The sequence below is a fragment of the Cervus canadensis genome, chromosome 28 (genome assembly GCF_019320065.1).
Source record: "Cervus canadensis isolate Bull #8, Minnesota chromosome 28, ASM1932006v1, whole genome shotgun sequence".
NCBI lineage: Eukaryota > Metazoa > Chordata > Mammalia > Artiodactyla > Cervidae > Cervus > Cervus canadensis.
Window position 1 is genome coordinate 40,482,591 of NC_057413.1, and position 17,473 is coordinate 40,500,063.

Sequence of the window (17,473 nt, forward strand, 5' to 3'; positions counted from 1 at the left end):
CAAGGGCCATTTAAATGTCCGGGGTTTTTGTTTTCTTCTTTGGGTTTTCTTGGCTGCACTGGGTCTTTGTTTCAGCATATGGATGGTGCACGGGCTTAGTTGCCCCTGTGGCAACTAATTCCCTGACCAGGGATTGAACCCACATCCCCTGCATTGGAAGGCGGATTCTTAACCAGTGGACCACTAGGGAGGTCCCTAAACCTTAGTTTTAAGGTTACTTTGGGACCTGAATTGAGAAAGTTGAAAAGGTAGCAGCTTGCTAATATGATACTAGAAGCCAGCAGGTCTGATGTCCCAGCTGCTCTAACCCGTGTCAGGATTTCCTCTTTCCCAGTTCCTCTTGTTTGTTCCAGTCACCTTGCTATTGTGTGCGGCCTTGTGTGACTACATTGTCACTTCATCTTGCCGTCCACTTAGATCACGACAAAAGTCCCTGTTTGGCCAAAGACCAGGAGTGCCTTAAATGAGAGTTTTAGATCAGCCACTGATTTGGCTTATAATTTGGGGCAAATAATTTGTTTTTGGATTTCAGTGTCACCTATTTTGTAATAGAAAAGTGATGATGTTTTGTTTTGTGGGGCAAATTGACTCTAAATATGAAAAGTCTACCTCCTAAATTTTCTAGATCTGTTTCACTTTCCAACGTTCTATTCATTGTCAGGCATGGGTTTATAATTTTTGGTTTAGGAAATGAGATGTAAGTGTGACAAAGAGATATAATTGCTCTTAGCTCTTAGTTTGGAAGATGCTACAGGAATCCAAGCTTAATGGAAGAGGAGGACGCCAGGAAGTCCCTTAAGTTCCTGACCTTGTCACACGCTTCCTTAGCTGACAGTGAACAGAGAACTTAGCTGTCAGAGTACACGTGTCCTCTCTTTTCACTTAAAACTTATCTTCAGCTTTTAAGCCAAATCTGTACATACTTATTAAAGTGACTCGTGTCTCACATATAGAACCATTTATTGTTACTATTTTGATTTTTTGCTCTTCTTTTCCCTGTATGTGGGTTCCTTCCCATCATTTAAAAAACATTATTAAAAAAAAAAATTATCAAAGGCCACTACGTGAATGCCTTCTCATCACTGTGTTCTGAATAGTGTTGTAGAATATAGAGTAGAAACTGAAAGTCCTCCTTCACCATATGCTGCAGTGCCTTCCCAATACAGACCTCCTTTCCCCAGAGGTAACTGCTGTCCACACTTGGTCAGCACTCTCTGCATCGCCATCCATGGGTGTGTGTGTGTGTGCGCGCGCGCACATATAAAGTGAGGCCTCATCTTTTATATATTATACAATGACTTCTTTTTTTCACTTCACAGTAACACAGTGCATCTTACAAAATCTTTTCTTGTCCAACACATGGTCCAACTTGTTTTCTTGTCTTTCCTTTGTTGTTGTTAACTGTCAAGTAATAATTTATTTTATGGGTGTGCCTGATGTTTAACTGCCCATCTATAGGTGGTCATTAAGTCTGTAGTTCTTACTCTACAGTGAAGCAGTCCTGTACAAGGATGTGTCTTTGTGCACGTGTACAAGTGTTTCTGTTGGATAGTTGCCTGGAAGTGGAGCTGCTGGCCCAGAGTGAATGCCTATTTTTGGTTTTGGTGGATGCTGCCAAATTGTATTCCCAGAGGAATTCACCAGTTTAAACTCATACCAGTTGAATTTAAGAGTTTGTTTCCCTGATCTTTAACAAGCTAATGTCATTATTTCTGTCAGGCTGATAGGCAAAAAGAAGTATATGATTATTTTAATTTGCATTCTTCTACATTGTGTTTCTGTAGATCTAGGCTTTCTGATTTTTGCCTTTTAGGAGTCTCTCAGCGTTGCCAGTTACTTGGTAACATTTCTTTTTTTATTTTCTTGGGTTGGATCTATCAATTTTATGTCTGTCAGTTATCTGTGGTATAGGGTAGAAATTGTTTCACTTCACACAACTTTAGAAAGGAGATGGAGTGAGCTTGTGTACCCAATCCACTATCCTGATAAATCTCTCATATATATTTTTCCTCTACAGTATTTACAATGTTGTTTCTTTTTTCTCCTTAGCATTATGTTGTAATCTCTGTTCTGTCTTACTAGATAGCAGTATAAACAGTACTTAATTCTATGTGTCTACACCTTAATTATTATAATTATTTCTCTATTGATGGACTTTTGGACTGTTTCTAATATTTTATTGTTATAAATAATGCTGCTTCCAGTGTCTGCGTGTCAAGTCTCTGGGCCTAGATGGTTTTACTGGTGATTCTTTATCATTTTAGTGCTCTATGTCAGTGATTCCTGAATATAGAAATAGGTAGATAGCTGCCCAGGTGATCTGTGACTTAAATCTAACACAGATATACCCAATAATGAGAGCACAAAAATAAAAAACTTTAGACCAGCTTCACTTATGAATGCAGATGTGAAAATCCTAATCCTAAGTAAAATGCTCTCAAGTAGAATTCATTGATATGACCCTAATGGATAATGGCCAAATAAGGTTTATTTCAGGAATGAAAGAATGACTCAATATTAAGGAAGCTATTGATAACATTTTGGTTGGTTCATTGTGAAAAACTATGATTTTATCCATAGAGGTAAAAACATTTAAACAGTATTTCTAATACATTTTTAAAAGGAAAAAAAAGGTAAGATACTTCCTTTACGTGTTATGGAGTGTCTACCTCAGGCCAACTGCCAACAACATTAGAGGTGTTCTCATCAAAAGCAAGGACGAAACAAGGCTGCCCTGTACTACTTAATATTAGAAGCTCTGGCCAGTGTCGTAAGGTATGAAACAGAAGTCAGAATTAAGACTTCGAGGATTAAATGAGGTGACATTTCAACCTTCTTAGTATAGTATTTCTGATTCAAGTAAGGTGCTCATGTAGATTCTGTTGTTATTCTTTTTATTACCAGTAAGACATATTCACAAAGGAAAGGCAAAATTGTCCCTTGCATCTTAACACACGTATCTGGGTGCTTTTATGAACATGGGTTCTTTAATTTTGGTCCTTGTGGTCGAATGATCTTGGTAATCTGTCTGGTCTATGCTGAGGTCTCTCCAGCCTTCAGTCACCAGCATTAGAGGTGAATGCCCAGTACCTATAACTGACTAGTGGTTTGATTCAGTGATATTTTTGATGACCTTTCAAAGAGGCCATTTCTTATAAGCCTGACAGTTTTCGGAGGCACGAGTCCCAGACTGAATGAATAAAGAAGTTACCAGTGAGGAGAAGGATACAGGAAAACAAGCTCTGAAATGATGACGGTGTTGTCTTGACACTTGACTCCTTGTTCCGGAAACCACTGTGTACCCTCAGTACTGTGTGCTTCTGTAGCACATAGCTGCTGTCCTGTATCAGGAGGCATATGGAAGTCACCTGTCGGCTTAAACACCACACAGAAGTTTTTCCCAAGCAGCTAGCTGTCTCCAGATTCGGTTTGTGACTTCAGTCTTTTTTCTCTTTCCTGTAGCATTTGGAGAGGGCCTAATGTGAACTGTGTTGACAGCACTGGGTATACACCTCTGCACCATGCTGCTTTGAATGGCCATAAGTAAGTATCAATGGGCTATATTCCTGCCCCACTCTGCAGAGCTCAGGCCTTAGCTTGTCTTTTTCCTTTTTTTCCCTTCCTTTAAAGATGTACTAAGCAGGGATGCTGAAGAACAGAGAAAAGCTAAATTTAGTCTGTCCAGAATTCTTGAGTCGCTGTTTAGTGTATACTTTAAACCTCGTTCCCTAACCCTTGCCCCAAAATAACATTAAAAGCTTCTTCTTTTCCCCTCTGGAATGGATCAGCGCCATACAATGATCTGAATAAGAAGCTCAGATTCGGGGACACTAGAGCGTAATGGGGCTGGATAATCTACCAGGTAACCAGCCTCTTTATAAGCTGAAAAGAGATCGAGTGGTCGTGAGAATTTTCCTGTTTACTTTATCTTTCTGCTTGCCACTCTTTCCTTATGAAAGTAGCCTTGTACACAACAAGAGCCATTCTTGAGGGAAAAATGCACAAATAATACGGCCTATTTAATTCTGTTAAGTATAGAGAAGTTATTTGGATTTTTTATATGGGATTTGTGTGGAAGCTTCTCTGGAGGTGTGCTCTGGCGGCCTGAAGAGGGCCCTGCCCTTCAGTGAAGAAGGGGAAGGCCCAGAGCAGGGGCAGGCCCAGCGGGGAGTGCAGGTGCAGGGGGTAGGTTTGCTGGGAGAATGAAAACCGGAGCGGAACAGAAGAGAGGGCGCTGGCGAGAGTTTGAGGCCTAATACTAGAGAAGATAAGCAGTAGAAGTTTAGTTTTTAGAAAAGACAGTTTACTGGGACCATTTAGACTTTTCTGAGCAGGGAGCCGGGCCCTGCCACCTTGTGGTATTCTGTATCACTGTCACAATATTGGGCCCAGCCTAAGCATGGGCTTCCTTGGTGGCTCAGTGGTAAAAATTCCACCTGCCACTGCAGGAGACTTGGGTTCGATCCCTGAATCGGAAACATCCCCTAGAGGAGGAAATGGCAACCCACTCCAGTATTCTTGCCTGGACAATCGCATGGACAGAGAAGCCTCAGTGGCTACAGTCCATAGAGTCACAAAGGAGTCAGACATTACCTAGTGGCTAAACAATGACAATAACAAAATGACTCCAACATGCTTTTCTAAAGTGACGTGAAAGTCGTTCAGTTCTGATCAACTCTGCGACCCCATGGACTATATATAGTCTATGGAATTCTCCCGGTCAGAATACTGGAGTGGGTAGCCATTCCCTTCTCCAGGGGATCTTCCCAACCCAGGAATCAAACTGGGATCTCCTGCTTTGCAGGTGGATTCTTGACCAGCTGAGCTACGAGGGAAGCCCTAAGATATGTTGAACATGATCGTTTTCTGTAGTGCAGTCTTTTCTATAACCATCTTAGACAAAGCTAACGTAATCTGTAGAGACTTCCTCCCCCTTAGATAGTGGGGTAGCCAGAGTTAAAGTGGATCTTGGACTTAAATGACTATAGCTTGTTGGCCAAGTTCACGTCCATATTCTGTTTTTATTTACAGTGGGGATTTTCTTGGCCCTCATGTGCATGGGGATAATTACACATTTGTATTTGCTTAATTAGTGGTGTCACCAAGAAGGAAGCCAAGTCATCCTTTCTGGATGTATCAAGTGATACCATATGTGTCTTCTGCTTGCAAAAGGTTTATGTTTATGTTTGCATAAGGTTAAGGTTTATGTTTGCAACCACTCTAAGTCTGCTCTGCCTGTCTTATTTCCAGCTCCCCTCTCACCAAATGTTTTGAATAATGTGGTGAATAATGATATTTGTTTTGCATGACTACTTTTATATAAATTCTGTCCCCGAATGCTGTTTCAACATCACAAACAAGGAAACCAGACTTTTTCAAGATAATGGAAAATAAATGGATTATCTAGAAAATAACTAAACCAGGAGGTGAAGAGTCAGTGGGGTGTGGTTCAAGATGACTCAGCCGCTTGTCAACAACTGTACAAGTAGTCGGGGAACTGAAAGGAAGAATCAGGTGATAAGCTCAGGTAGAGATGGGAGCCAGGTGAGCTCCTCTCTGTGAAGGGGCTTCATGCCACACAGACGTGCAGGGCTGTTGGTAGGAAACACTTGTGGGTTCTGCAACTCACGGTCGATTTTTGCCTTTTAGGGATGTGGTCGAGGTTCTTCTGAGGAACGACGCGCTGACCAACGTGGCTGACTCGAAAGGCTGTTATCCGCTGCACTTGGCAGCCTGGAAAGGAGACGCCCAGATAGTGCGGTTGCTCATCCATCAAGGGCCGTCACACACCAAAGTCAATGAACAGGTTGGAAGGAAGGGACGCTTTCTCCACGCGGCTCCAGCCAGACCTTGGCAGCCATCTCAGGCCCACAGCTCAGATCTAAGGGAACCAGCTCTTCCCTGGCCTAAGAGTAATTCCCCTCTTCCCAATGCCACTCCTTTTAGTGAATCAGAGAGACCTTGTACCTTGAAGGGTGTATTTCGTATGCATTTGAATTATGCAGATTTGGAATAGAACTGTAACAGAGCACAAGATTGGAAATAATGCACATCCTGCACGGTTGCCCAGGGTTCATTTTAAACTGATGGGTTCTTGCCATCAACGCGGCAGTGCAGCTGGAGCTGGTAAACCAAAACACGCCAGCGTGTCAGGACTGTGGGGACCATGTTGTTTTGTGTGCATCAGAACTCTCAGAAGTGGCGGAATGCATGCTGTAGCTGAAAAACAAACTCACAAAGACACAAGTGGAGGCCAGAGGTGACACAGCGGAATGAAGATCATTTCAATGGTGTCCTCTAATGTTCACTTAAGACTGACCATTCTTAAAGTGATACCGTATTATTAACCAAAGTACAGATTTTGTTCACGTTCACAAAATTATATGCTAGTGTCCATTATTTGTTTTCATACCTTACTCAAGATTCCGTAGTGTATTTCATTACATTGGGCAGCTTCAGCTGCCTATGACAAATGCTGGTAGATATTCTTTTCATTCTTATTCTGTTAAAAATATTTTCTAATTTTCCTTGTTATGGCTTCTTAGATACACCCATCATTTGAAAGTGGATGTTTAATTTCCAAATACATGGGGTTTTTTAAGTAAAAAAAAAACACCACATTCTTTGACAAAGCAGAGAGTATTCTTAAAAAATAAAAAAGGCAGCTTTTGAGCAGAAACCCCAAACACTGGCCAGAGATTCAGGTGCCCTTAGACTGTACCTCCTCTTCTTTATATGTAGTCCTTTGGGAAAGTTATATTTCAATTATGAAGTTCTAAACCAGCCTCTCATGAAGTGTAACTCCCTGTAGTTTGGGTCTGAGATGATGTCAATTTGAGAGGAGATGGGCCCTCTCTCTCTGACGAGCCATTCTCCTCTTTTCCTCTCTGCTCTGAAGTAGGTGCTTGAATGCGAGAGATGCTGCCCTTTCTCAATAAACTTAGGATTCTTTTCCTAATGATGTTGATGACAGGAGGTTGTTTAGTGGCCTCTGGGATTAGATCAGGCTTATTCTTCAAAAAAACCAGGAAACCATTCTTGAAGTCCCTCCGGCAGCAGGACCATGTGCATTCTCAGTGAGCTGTTCAGAGCGGAGCAGTCTCTTGAGTCACCGAGAGGTTCGAGAAGACTGCTGCGGTGCTCCCAGCCCTCTCTGTTTGCAGAGAGAATGTGTGTGTAGCTGTTCATCAGCTTCCCTTCCCCTGCAGGCTGTATTTTCTGGGTAGGTGAGCAACAGACATTCCAGATCGTTGACGAGGATGTTTGTTTTATAACATTAGGAAGGAAAATCACCTCTTTAAGCTTGCTTCTTTAGAACCTAAATGCAGTTTTACTCCTCCTGGCTAACATGATGGTGATTGCTCTCACCTGGAGGAAATATTTTAAAGAGGTTTGTTATTAACCAGTATCCTTCAAAGTTGAAAAATCACACAGTAAAGTCCTCTTCATTGAAGAAACTTCAGCCACCATTCCTAATCCTCTTTGCTCACTTTTGCCTTGGAACACAGCTGCTTGGGTTTTTGAGCCACTGGAGTGTGCTAGCTTGACCTGCTCACAGCCACCTCCCGCCTGGAGTGTCTTGATAGATGGGACCCTGGCCCCTGTGCTTTGCATATCTGGCAGGCAGGTGGGTGGGGCAGGGGCTGTGCACAACCTCTGAGAGCTCGAAGGAACTAATGTATGTAGGCAGTGGTTACAAGTACTTCACTGCTTTATTAAAAACCATTATTAATGTTGCTCCAGTTGGAAGCTTGGGCAAGAGGGGTGATGACAGGTGACCTGGAGGTTGTCTTCTCCGTTAACTTCCTTTCGAGGCACCCAGAGGACAGATCCGAGTTGGTGTAGTGTTGGGGCCCCTCAGGGCTGTGCATTGCATTGATATATTTCATCCATTTTATCATCACATTTTCTTTTCCTCTCCTTTTTATAGAATGCTCTTGAGATCAAAGAACTCAAAAAGTACGGCCCCTTTGACCCTTATATCAATGCCAAGGTGTGTACTCTGCTGCCAGGCTTTCTCTGCATCATTTCTCCAAGCTGCACTTTCTGTTCGGTCCTCTCTAGCTTCCACTCTCGTCCGCTCAGACTCTTCTTCATCATCCTGACGTTTGTCCGCTTCTGCCCATCTGCTTCTGGCTTGCCTGGGAACGGGAAAACACAGCTTCAGTGGGTTTTGGTTTTGTTTTTAAAACCCATACCAGTTCTGGAAAGGTTGGGTGTTTTTCCTGTAATGTCTGAAAAGCTTAGAAGTGGCAGAAATGGGGAAATAGAAGGGACCATATATAGGCATAATTTACTACCATGATTTCTAAAATCATTTAAATTCAAAAAAGAAAACTGCAATTAAAAGATGTCAGAAAATGCTTTAATTGTACTTCCTAGATTAACTTTTTTTTTTAAGTTTGCTTTTTATATTTCTTTTGAGGTGGAACCTGATTTTCTGTAGCTTGTGGTGAAGGTGTGGCAGAGGGGTGTGGGTGACTCTGTTTTACCCTTAAAAGCTGCTGGTGTGGTTTCCCTCTCTTTTCTTTGAGTTGCGCCTGAATCTTTATTTAAAGCCTCAGTCTCTTCTCCCTAGCCATAGCTTCTTTCTCTGCTTGGACACTCTTAGCTCTTAGAACAGCTCAGAAGTAGGAAATGAAGTTGCAAGACCAAGCAGGGTACTGGCCTTGAGTCTCCCTCCCTGAGGCTGGGATAGATAATGGGCTGATGTAGTGATGAACATCTAGCCGTGGGCCTCTGCTGCCTCTGGAGGCAAAGTTGGTGGGTTGGGTGATGATGTTAGCCTCTCTTCTCTGCCCTCTCACCTGCTGTTTTTGACTCAGGTTTTCATCCAGATGAGGTTTGCTTCTTGGCAACAATCTGGAGTCTGGTTGAGTCACTGCATTGTTCACATCAGCTCCCTTTCACTTGCTCTGAGTTCAGCAGCCGCTGGGAAGGGAAACGTGAGGTCCTTCTGTGTGTTTCCAAATGCAAGGCAGATATTTCATGATTTTCAGTAAGAGACACTGATTTAGCAGATGAGCTCCCTATGGGCTGGACCTCAGCAGGCTCTACAGGAAATTGCCCTCAGCTCTCGGGCCCTAATGGTGGAGAAGCAGTTTGATCTGGGGTGGTGAAACATGGTAGCTTTTGTTCTTAAGCACACTTCCAATTCTGTTTTCTAATCTTCAAGAGGGGTGGATACTCTGTCTTCTTTTTTTGGGGGGGTAGTGTGGCATAGTGGAAAACCCTCATTGATCAAGGTCTTTCTTTTCGAGTCAGATCCAAGTATGAATTCTGTGGTACCACTTACTGGTGTTGAGTTGAACAAGTTACTTTATTTCTCTGAGCTTTAGTTTCCTCTCCTGTAAAATGGGGTTTACCATCTAATTGGCTGGATTATTGGAGTTCAAATAAGATCATGTACATGAAGTAAAAATATCTGATCAGTAGTAGTATTTGAGTTTCTGATTTTAGGAGGTATACATCATGGGCATTTCTGAAAGGCCATTTTGGAATTTGTTCTTTGTTACTAGTGGGGGTCACTTAATGCAACATTGCTCCATTGGTCCATTCAAGGTTTTGTTTTGCAGGGAGACACCTTGAAGTGATTGTTTCCCACTTGGTGGTTGGTTAGTTAGCTTATAAAGCTCTGATTAAAGGGCATGACTTTGGTTCTTAAAAGCAGATTTTCCTATCCCTTGATTTTACACACATAAAAGAAACTTAGTCTAAATGGAATAAGAACTTACTTCTCTCTTTGGAAATAGTCATCCCTCAGTATTCATGAGGATATTGGTTCTAGGACCCATGAGGATACTGTACTCAAGTCCTTATAATAAAGCGGTGTAGTATTTGCATGTAACCTACTTCTGTCCTGTACACCTTAAATCCTCTCTAGAAGTACAACGTAATACAATAATATGCTGTAAGTGCTGTATAAATAGTTGCCACATGAGGACTTTGCTAGCAGTCCAGTGGCTAAGACTTGCCTTTCCAGTGCAAGGGGTGTGGGTCGATCCCTAGTTGGGGAACAAAGATCCCATGTGCTGTGGGATGTGGCTGAAAAAAGACTAGTTGCCATGTGAGAAATTAAAGTTTTGCTTTTTAGAACTTTCTGGACTCCCTTCCTGCCCTGAATATTTTTGACCCATGGTTGGTTGACTCCTCCGATGAAGAACTCAGAGGATGGAAGGGTGGATGGGAGGGGCCAACTGTGTTACCCTTTGCCTCTACCCCACCCACCAACCCCTCAGAGGCCAAACGATGTAAACTCCATTAAAGGATAAAGCTGTTTGGGTTGTGCTAGGAATGCAGACTCTTCTCAGGCTGATAAGATTCTAACCTCCCTAGGTTTTATTCCTGACTCAGTGGGTTTTTATTGACCTGGTGTGTCTAAGAATTGTTTTTGCTAAAGTACATTTGTATGCTGAGTCCTGTCAGGCACCTGTAGACATAAGAAGTTGTAGATGCCCATCCTGGGAGCAGAGGTAGTTTTCATGAGGTTTTATCTTCTCTTCACTCTACAGAACCTTTCCTGTTTTGGCAAGTCAACATAAACCAGTCCAAATGTATGTCATCCTTAGCGAAGGGTAAACTATTAAAATTGTTTACTTACTCCCTTTTAAGACAATTTTGACTTAGTCTAAATAGCATAAGATGAGCAGTAGTCAAATTAATTTTATGGAAGATCTGGTTTTTCCAGACACTTAAAAGTAATCCACAGTTTTAGAGCTTGAAGAGATCTGGACGTTCTCTAGACCAGTTGTCTCCAGCAGTGCATCAGCTTGTCTGGCTGCATCAGAATCACCAGCAAGCTTTTATAACATTTTTTTATTTTGAAAAAATTCCTAGAGTACAAAGAAGTCACGAGAATAATTCAGTGAACTGCATTATGCTCTTCTGCTAGATTCACCAGTTGTTGACACTTTTTGATATTGTGCGTGCTTACACCATCTTTCTTCTCGTGTGCACACTCTTGTGCTCTCGTGTGTGTGTGTGTGTGTGTGTGTGTGTATATGTAATTGTTGTCGTTGATGAATTATTTGAGATTCCCTGGGTTGGGAAGATCTCCTGGAGAAGGAAATGGCAACCCACTCCAGTATTCTTGCTTGGAAAATCCCATGGATGGAGGAACCTGGTAGGCTACAATCTGTGGGGTCGCAAACAGTTGGACACGACTGAGCGACTTCACTTCCAGCTTCCATTTGAGATTAAGTCATAGATTTCATGACCCTTTAATCCCAAATTCTTCAGCATATATCTCCTCTAAGAATAAGGACATTCACTTGGTATAACCAGAATACAGTTATCAAATTAATAAAATTCAGCATTGATACAATACCATTATCTAATATGAAATCAATGCTTGGATTTCACCAAGTGTCTCAATAATGTCCTTTAGAGTGACTTCTTTTTCTGGTCCAAGATACAGTCTAGGATCATACATAATCTGGAACAGTTGTCCTCAGCCTTTTCTAGTCATTCATGACATTGACATTTTTGAAGAGTATAGGCCAGCAGTTTTGTAGGCTGTCCCTCACTTTGAGTTTGGCTGATAGTTCCTCATGCTTAGGTTCAGCTTGTACATTCTTGGCAGTAACACCACAAGAGTGATGTTCCGTCCTTCCTTTCTAGTGCATCACACCACAGGGCACATGATGTCAGTTTGTTTTATTCTTGATCATAATGAATGATTGCCTGGTTAATTTGGTGTCTGCTAGGTTGGTAACCTGTTTAATAATAGTTTTCCTGGGCTTCACTCTCAAGGTGCTACCTTAGCAGTCCTGGAGTGGGGCTCAGTATTACTTCCCTTTAAGCTTTCATGTAATTCTAAAACAAAGCTTGTTTAAGAACCACTGATCTAGGCTAACTTTCCACCAGAGCAGGATTTCTCTTTTCTCATCTAAAAAGTGGGCCTTATTTGTTTCTCTTCGTAGTAAACAGAATCACTCTTGGAAGCCTCCTTTTGGATTCCATTGTTGATGTCTGTTTTCCTAAACCTTCCATCTGTTGGTCAGAGTAGTGCCTTAAGAGCTTTGCAGAGTAAGTCTGACTCCTCTTCCATGCAGTCCACATGATGGACTTTGTCCTCATACTTTCCCCCTGTCTTCTAAACCTCCATAGACTCACTTCGTCCTTTTGTTACAATGTGGGTATATTTCCAGGGCCTGGACCATGGTGAGACCTGGGAGCTGTAGCCCCAGTGTCTCTAACTTAGATCTATCATCAGTGGCCAAGAGTGCAGTTGGACTATGAGCCAAGGACTGAGAGGTGATGGTTTTGAATAGTTCCCAGAGAGAAGAGGCTATGGAAATGTTTCTAGATGGTTTTCTGCTGCTTGTATTGTGCATGTGTGTGTGTGTGTGTGTGTGTGTGTGTGTGTATGTAAAACACATAAGTAATGGATTTATGCATTGAGTGGGGTCTCCAGGTGTAAAGGGTACTGAGATTTTTTTAAGTAATGATCTAGCAAGGAAAAAATGAACATGGACTTCAAGATAAACAGGAATGGAGAATTTGTGCAAAGCCTTTGGGGAAAATTTGGGTATTTCATCTCCGGCCCCTTGCTTAGTCCAGATTTCTTGGGGTGTGCACCCAAGGTGTGGCTTGAAAGGTGTGAAAAAGAAAGATTCCAGGTGGATGGGAGTCTATACCCTCCTTGGAGTCCCCCCTGCCGCTTTTTGTGGGTCCGTGAGTCCAAAACTTAGTGACTTCTTGCCCTGAAAATTGTCAGGCTCCAAGGGGAAGTGGTATGGCCCATGTTCAATAGTCAAGATATGTGGTCACCACAGACGTAAACTCAAGAGTACTGTCGTTACCAGACCATTTCTGGCAAGACTGAAGCATAAACAAGATGCTTCCTACACTCTGAAAATAAACTGCAGGGTTGTGGTTAGGCCATTTTTAACATAGACACGCAAGACAGTTTGCCTGGTGGGGATCAAGACTGTGCCTTTAGTGAGACAGCTTTGTGGTAGCTGCTTTAGTTCTGCAGAAACCCAGAGAAGGCTTCTTTCCCCCTCCGCCAGATAGTTCAGAGTTTTATGGTTCTTCAGGCCCTAATGACATACTTTTTACAGATTATTCTGGTTGTTGAGAGACAACTTGGATATAAAAGAGACAGCAGTGTCTACTTTAGAGTAAATGAGTTTTTCTGGACTGGAGTTTTAATAATAAGCTGAGTTTCTTGGCCCTTGCTGTCATGCTAATCTTGAGATCTAAAATGCGGAGAGTCCTTTTAAACTTCCTCGGGTCGCAACTCTGCCCCAGGATCCCTGTACAGGAAGCTCCTATGAGTTTTCTTTGCTGTAGCTGTCCTTGCTTCTCGTCAGCAAGTGAAGTGACAGCTCTAAGTTTTATTCATGCCATAGCCTAATAGGAAATGGGCGCATGGGTGGCCTGAATGGTGTGTTTGATACAGGAGCCCCAAGGATTTACCTCTGGCCCAGCGTTTCTCCTGCTCTCTAGACTTCCGGGTTGACATGGAATTGACCCCTTGGACCCCACTGTATCACAGGAGACCATTGCTAACTGGCTGTATTCTGTGGCCAGAGAGGTCTTGTCTGTACCTTCTCAGCGGCCGCTCTCCCAGAGCTACGTTGGAGCTCAGTGCTGCTCCCTGTGTTTATCTGTGTGCAATTTATCTTTGCATGTGGCTCCTGCTACCACCCTTTCTGTCCTTGTTTCATTTTTAAAAATTTCTTTGCTGTCATTCTGACCTTTGGGGGCCCTGCTCCTAGTAGCTCTGGATCTTTCTGATACACTTGGAGTAGCTGGAAAAAATGATGCAGTCAAATGCCAGATCAAAAGCAGATGGAATTGCATGCATGTTTGGGTAACTCCTAGTTTATTACTTTGAATATATTAATAGATTTAAAGCTTTTGTGGAAACATTTAATTTTTACTTTTTGACCACTGAAAGGTGCATTATATTGATGTGAAGGACACACACCCCTGGAAGCTTTGTTTCCCCCAAATGGCAGAAGTCTCCTGGATAAATTCAGGAATCGCAAAATCCTGTGAGAGAATTATCATTTTCGCTCATGCCTCTGAAAAAGGAGAGGTCATGAAAATTTCTCTCTGTCTCCTCTAGTTATACATTGTCAATAGTAGTAAAAGAAAGAGCAATGATTAACATTTTGCTTCTGATGGTTGATAAAGCACAAACTTGTCCTGTTTTATCTCAGGTTCTGCCTTTAGTCTGAAACAAAATTGGCATCAGAGGACCATGGGGCTGTGAATTTGAATTAATGGCAGCGTTCCAGTCTTGAATATTTTGCACCTCTCACACAAAATATTCCAGTGTCTGATTGTACCTTTCTTACCTGAGAAATCCTTCCCTGCACAGCTGCAGATCCTGCATGCGGTGATTGGGGCAGAATTCTGGAGCAGGCTCAGGGCAGCCTTTGGGTCCTATGTGTCTCTCAGACTGCGCTCAAGCACCTCCGTCCCTTGGCAGTGGCTGTTGGCTGATATGTTGAAAGTGATCTTGGGTGCTCTGCTCTGCTACTTTCATTGTTGGCCGATTGATTTGCATGTAAGAAGCTATGCAGATGACAAGCTCTTTCTAAAAAGCTTGTGTGCGAGGCAATGGATGGTCAATAGATCCCAAATCAGGACCACGTGGCTCGATAGAAATTGTAAAACCGGTCGAAGTTTAAAATGAGTCAATGGCAGTGATATCACGGGCGTTCATCTGTGCCAGGGCTGCTCCCCGCGGCGTGCCATGCTCCCAGGGTGGCTCTCCATGCCGTCTGGAGACGTGTCCACGTGGCCTAGGGGAGACTGCAAAGGCTAAGGAGCCGACTGCTCCCCTCTGGCAGTAACTGAGGCTGATCAGAGCAGTTGGCCTTGCTGGCAGCAGAGTCTGCCTGGATTCTGACATAGTTCTACTAGTCCCTGAGTATTGCTGCTATTTTTCTCATTTAAATTTCAATGGTTTACACGTGATTATCCCAGTGTGTGCCCATCTGCCTGCCAGTCGCCTTTCTGACGGTCACCCGCCTGTTAACTCTTTAGAACAATGACAACGAGACGGCCCTTCACTGCGCAGCGCAGTACGGCCACACGGAGGTGGTGAAGGTCCTCTTAGAGGAGCTGACTGACCCCACCATGCGCAACAACAAGTTCGAGACGCCTCTGGACCTGGCCGCACTCTACGGGAGGCTGGAGGTGGTGAAGATGCTCCTCAACGCACACCCCAACCTCCTGAGCTGCAACACTAAGAAGCACACGCCTCTACACCTGGCGGCGAGGAACGGCCACAAGGCCGTGGTGCAGGTCCTCCTGGACGCCGGCATGGACAGCAGCTACCAGGTAGCGGGGCGCGCGGCCCCCCGGGCCCGGGGACCTAGTGCTGTTGGAGAAGGCACGAGCTCTGTGCTGCTGGGCTGTGTTCCTGTTTAGCTCGGTTCACATCACCTTGTCAGATGCTTCCAGCCGCTGACTCGTTGTAACACGAAACTTTAGAGACAAACTCCTCCAGTGAGTCTGTTATTTTTCGTTTCTTTTCAGGGGTAATACATGGCGTTATACCCTGAAAAGATGTGCTTATGGACGCCCTCTTGAAATTAGAAAGCTCTCGTTATCTTCCTCTACCTGTGCTCCCGCTGCCACCATTCGCACCTCCAAAGTCCCATCATCTTGGTGTTGCCGGCAGGACACAGCCTTCCCCTTTGCTGGTAGCTTTCTCCCTCAGGACGGCCGTTCCTTAGGCTTGGCAGCCACCAGACCACAGTGGAAGTTACAGCGTTTTCACACCCTTGTCCTTTTCTTCTCATCATTCCTTCCCCCCAGGAAGGTGGGGTTTTGAGGAGTGTCACCTGTGGGTGGCTCTGAGGGTGACCGTGCAGTTATTCATGTGTGGCCTCCTGGTGGCACATCAAACACCCTCTACCAAGTGTGGGCCACGATTGTGGTTTTGGAATCCAGACCCGAAAAGTGGGAAAGATAATGACAGAGAGCTTCGTGTGGTTTATTTTTTCCTGTCCCTTCTCGTCTGTGTCCCGTTTGTCATGTGAAGCCCCGCCAAACCTGAGTCACTGTCTGATGACATCCTGCTCTGCGCTCTCGTTTGCTTTCCAGACGGAGAAGGGCAGTGCTTTGCATGAGGCTGCTTTGTTTGGCAAGACCGATGTGGTGCAAATCCTGCTGGCTGCAGGTGAGAGGTCGGCAGTGCTCTTGTCTACACAGCATACCAGGGTGGGGATCGCTGCCCCCTAGGATCTCCAGAGGGGGATTTTTGCTGGCTGCCTTTGAACCCAATGTGTATATCTCCAGTGGTTGATTGCAAATGTACGAATTGTTCTTGAATAGCTGGATAAAATGGCTTTGGATGAAAATGTTGGTTGTGCCTCTTGGGAGCATTATGTGTCCTGGAGTTTGACCCTCACTTGAAAATCCTCACTCCCCTGGTCCACCTGGTGTGCCTTTCTAGGAATTGATGTCAACATAAAGGATAACCGTGGACTGACCGCGCTGGACACCGTCCGGGAGCTGCCGTCTCAGAAGAGCCAGCAGATAGCAGCACTTATTGAAGGTATGGGTCCATCTCCCTGCCTGGCCGACCAGAGGACCAGCTCGGTGAACCAAGACATTGGTATTTGGTACAGCTTTTTTTTTTTTTTTTTTGTCTTTCCATGTAGATCACATGACTGGAAAAAGAAGTGCAAAAGAGGTAGACAAAACCCTTACACCCCAGCCACCTCTCATCTCCAACCTGGACTCGATATCCCAGAAGTCTCAGGGTGAGTCAGCCCTTCTCTGCCTGCAGGGGGGTCTTAGCTCGAAAAAGGTTGAATATTGAACATTCTTTGGCAGAATGGAAAAACCTTCATTTAAATTATAATTTGGGGGATTGGGAGTACTTAAGTTAATATTCAAATTCATTTTTTTTCAGCTACTGTATGAAGCTTTCTTGGGCAAAGCTTAGCCCTTAACTATGGACGTCTTCTTTCACACTTTATTCTCTGCTTTTAGAGTTGGCTCCGTGGGAGCTGTCCTGGGATGTGTGACAGACAGGATGATCTCAGGATGAACTCAAATCTCAGTGAAACCTTTTTTTATCCCCCCAGCATACACTGTGGTGCCTTGAATGTAGCTGTCCCACAGTAAATATTTAATGAGTGTCATCTGGTTGGTAGCTGTATATGGCAGGTTTTAGTAATGTATCATTTGTCTAACAAATATGGTCTGGGTGCTCACGTGGGCAGTCCAGCCTCTCCGTCATTAGCCAGGATCCACCTCTTCAGATTGATTGAGCAGCCCTTTTGGATCCTAGGTCCGATGGATGAGAAAGACAGAACACAGGCTGACACCTCTCCCAGATGCAGATCATAATGAGGAAGGCTAGAGAAACAGAGCAAAGCCACATACTGAAAAAGGAAAGATTTTTCAGAGCAGTGCAGAGATACAAGGGTTCAGGGCTTTCCAGCCTGTCTTTCCCGTGGAGTCCCTGTTCCCCTCCCCAGTCACATTGTTTTTCTTGACC

General features: G+C 43.8%; 1 protein-coding gene across 7 annotated transcripts in view; it reads left to right on the top strand.

The window, feature by feature from the left end:
• The window catches only part of ANKS1A (ankyrin repeat and sterile alpha motif domain containing 1A), a 163,649-nt gene that overhangs the window by 63,029 nt on the left and 83,147 nt on the right, over positions 1-17,473 (top strand). For 5 of the 7 annotated variants that reach the window (XM_043449829.1, XM_043449830.1, XM_043449833.1 and 2 more), the window contains exons 2-8: positions 3,463-3,543; positions 5,650-5,806; positions 7,931-7,993; positions 15,004-15,300; positions 16,069-16,144; positions 16,421-16,522; positions 16,629-16,730. In XM_043449829.1, the coding sequence (XP_043305764.1) occupies positions 3,463-3,543; positions 5,650-5,806; positions 7,931-7,993; positions 15,004-15,300; positions 16,069-16,144; positions 16,421-16,522; positions 16,629-16,730 (878 nt within the window). The remainder of the gene's footprint in view (positions 1-3,462; positions 3,544-5,649; positions 5,807-7,930; positions 7,994-15,003; positions 15,301-16,068; positions 16,145-16,420; positions 16,523-16,628; positions 16,731-17,473) is intronic. The other 2 variants (XM_043449831.1, XM_043449835.1) reach the window with 1 other exon arrangement.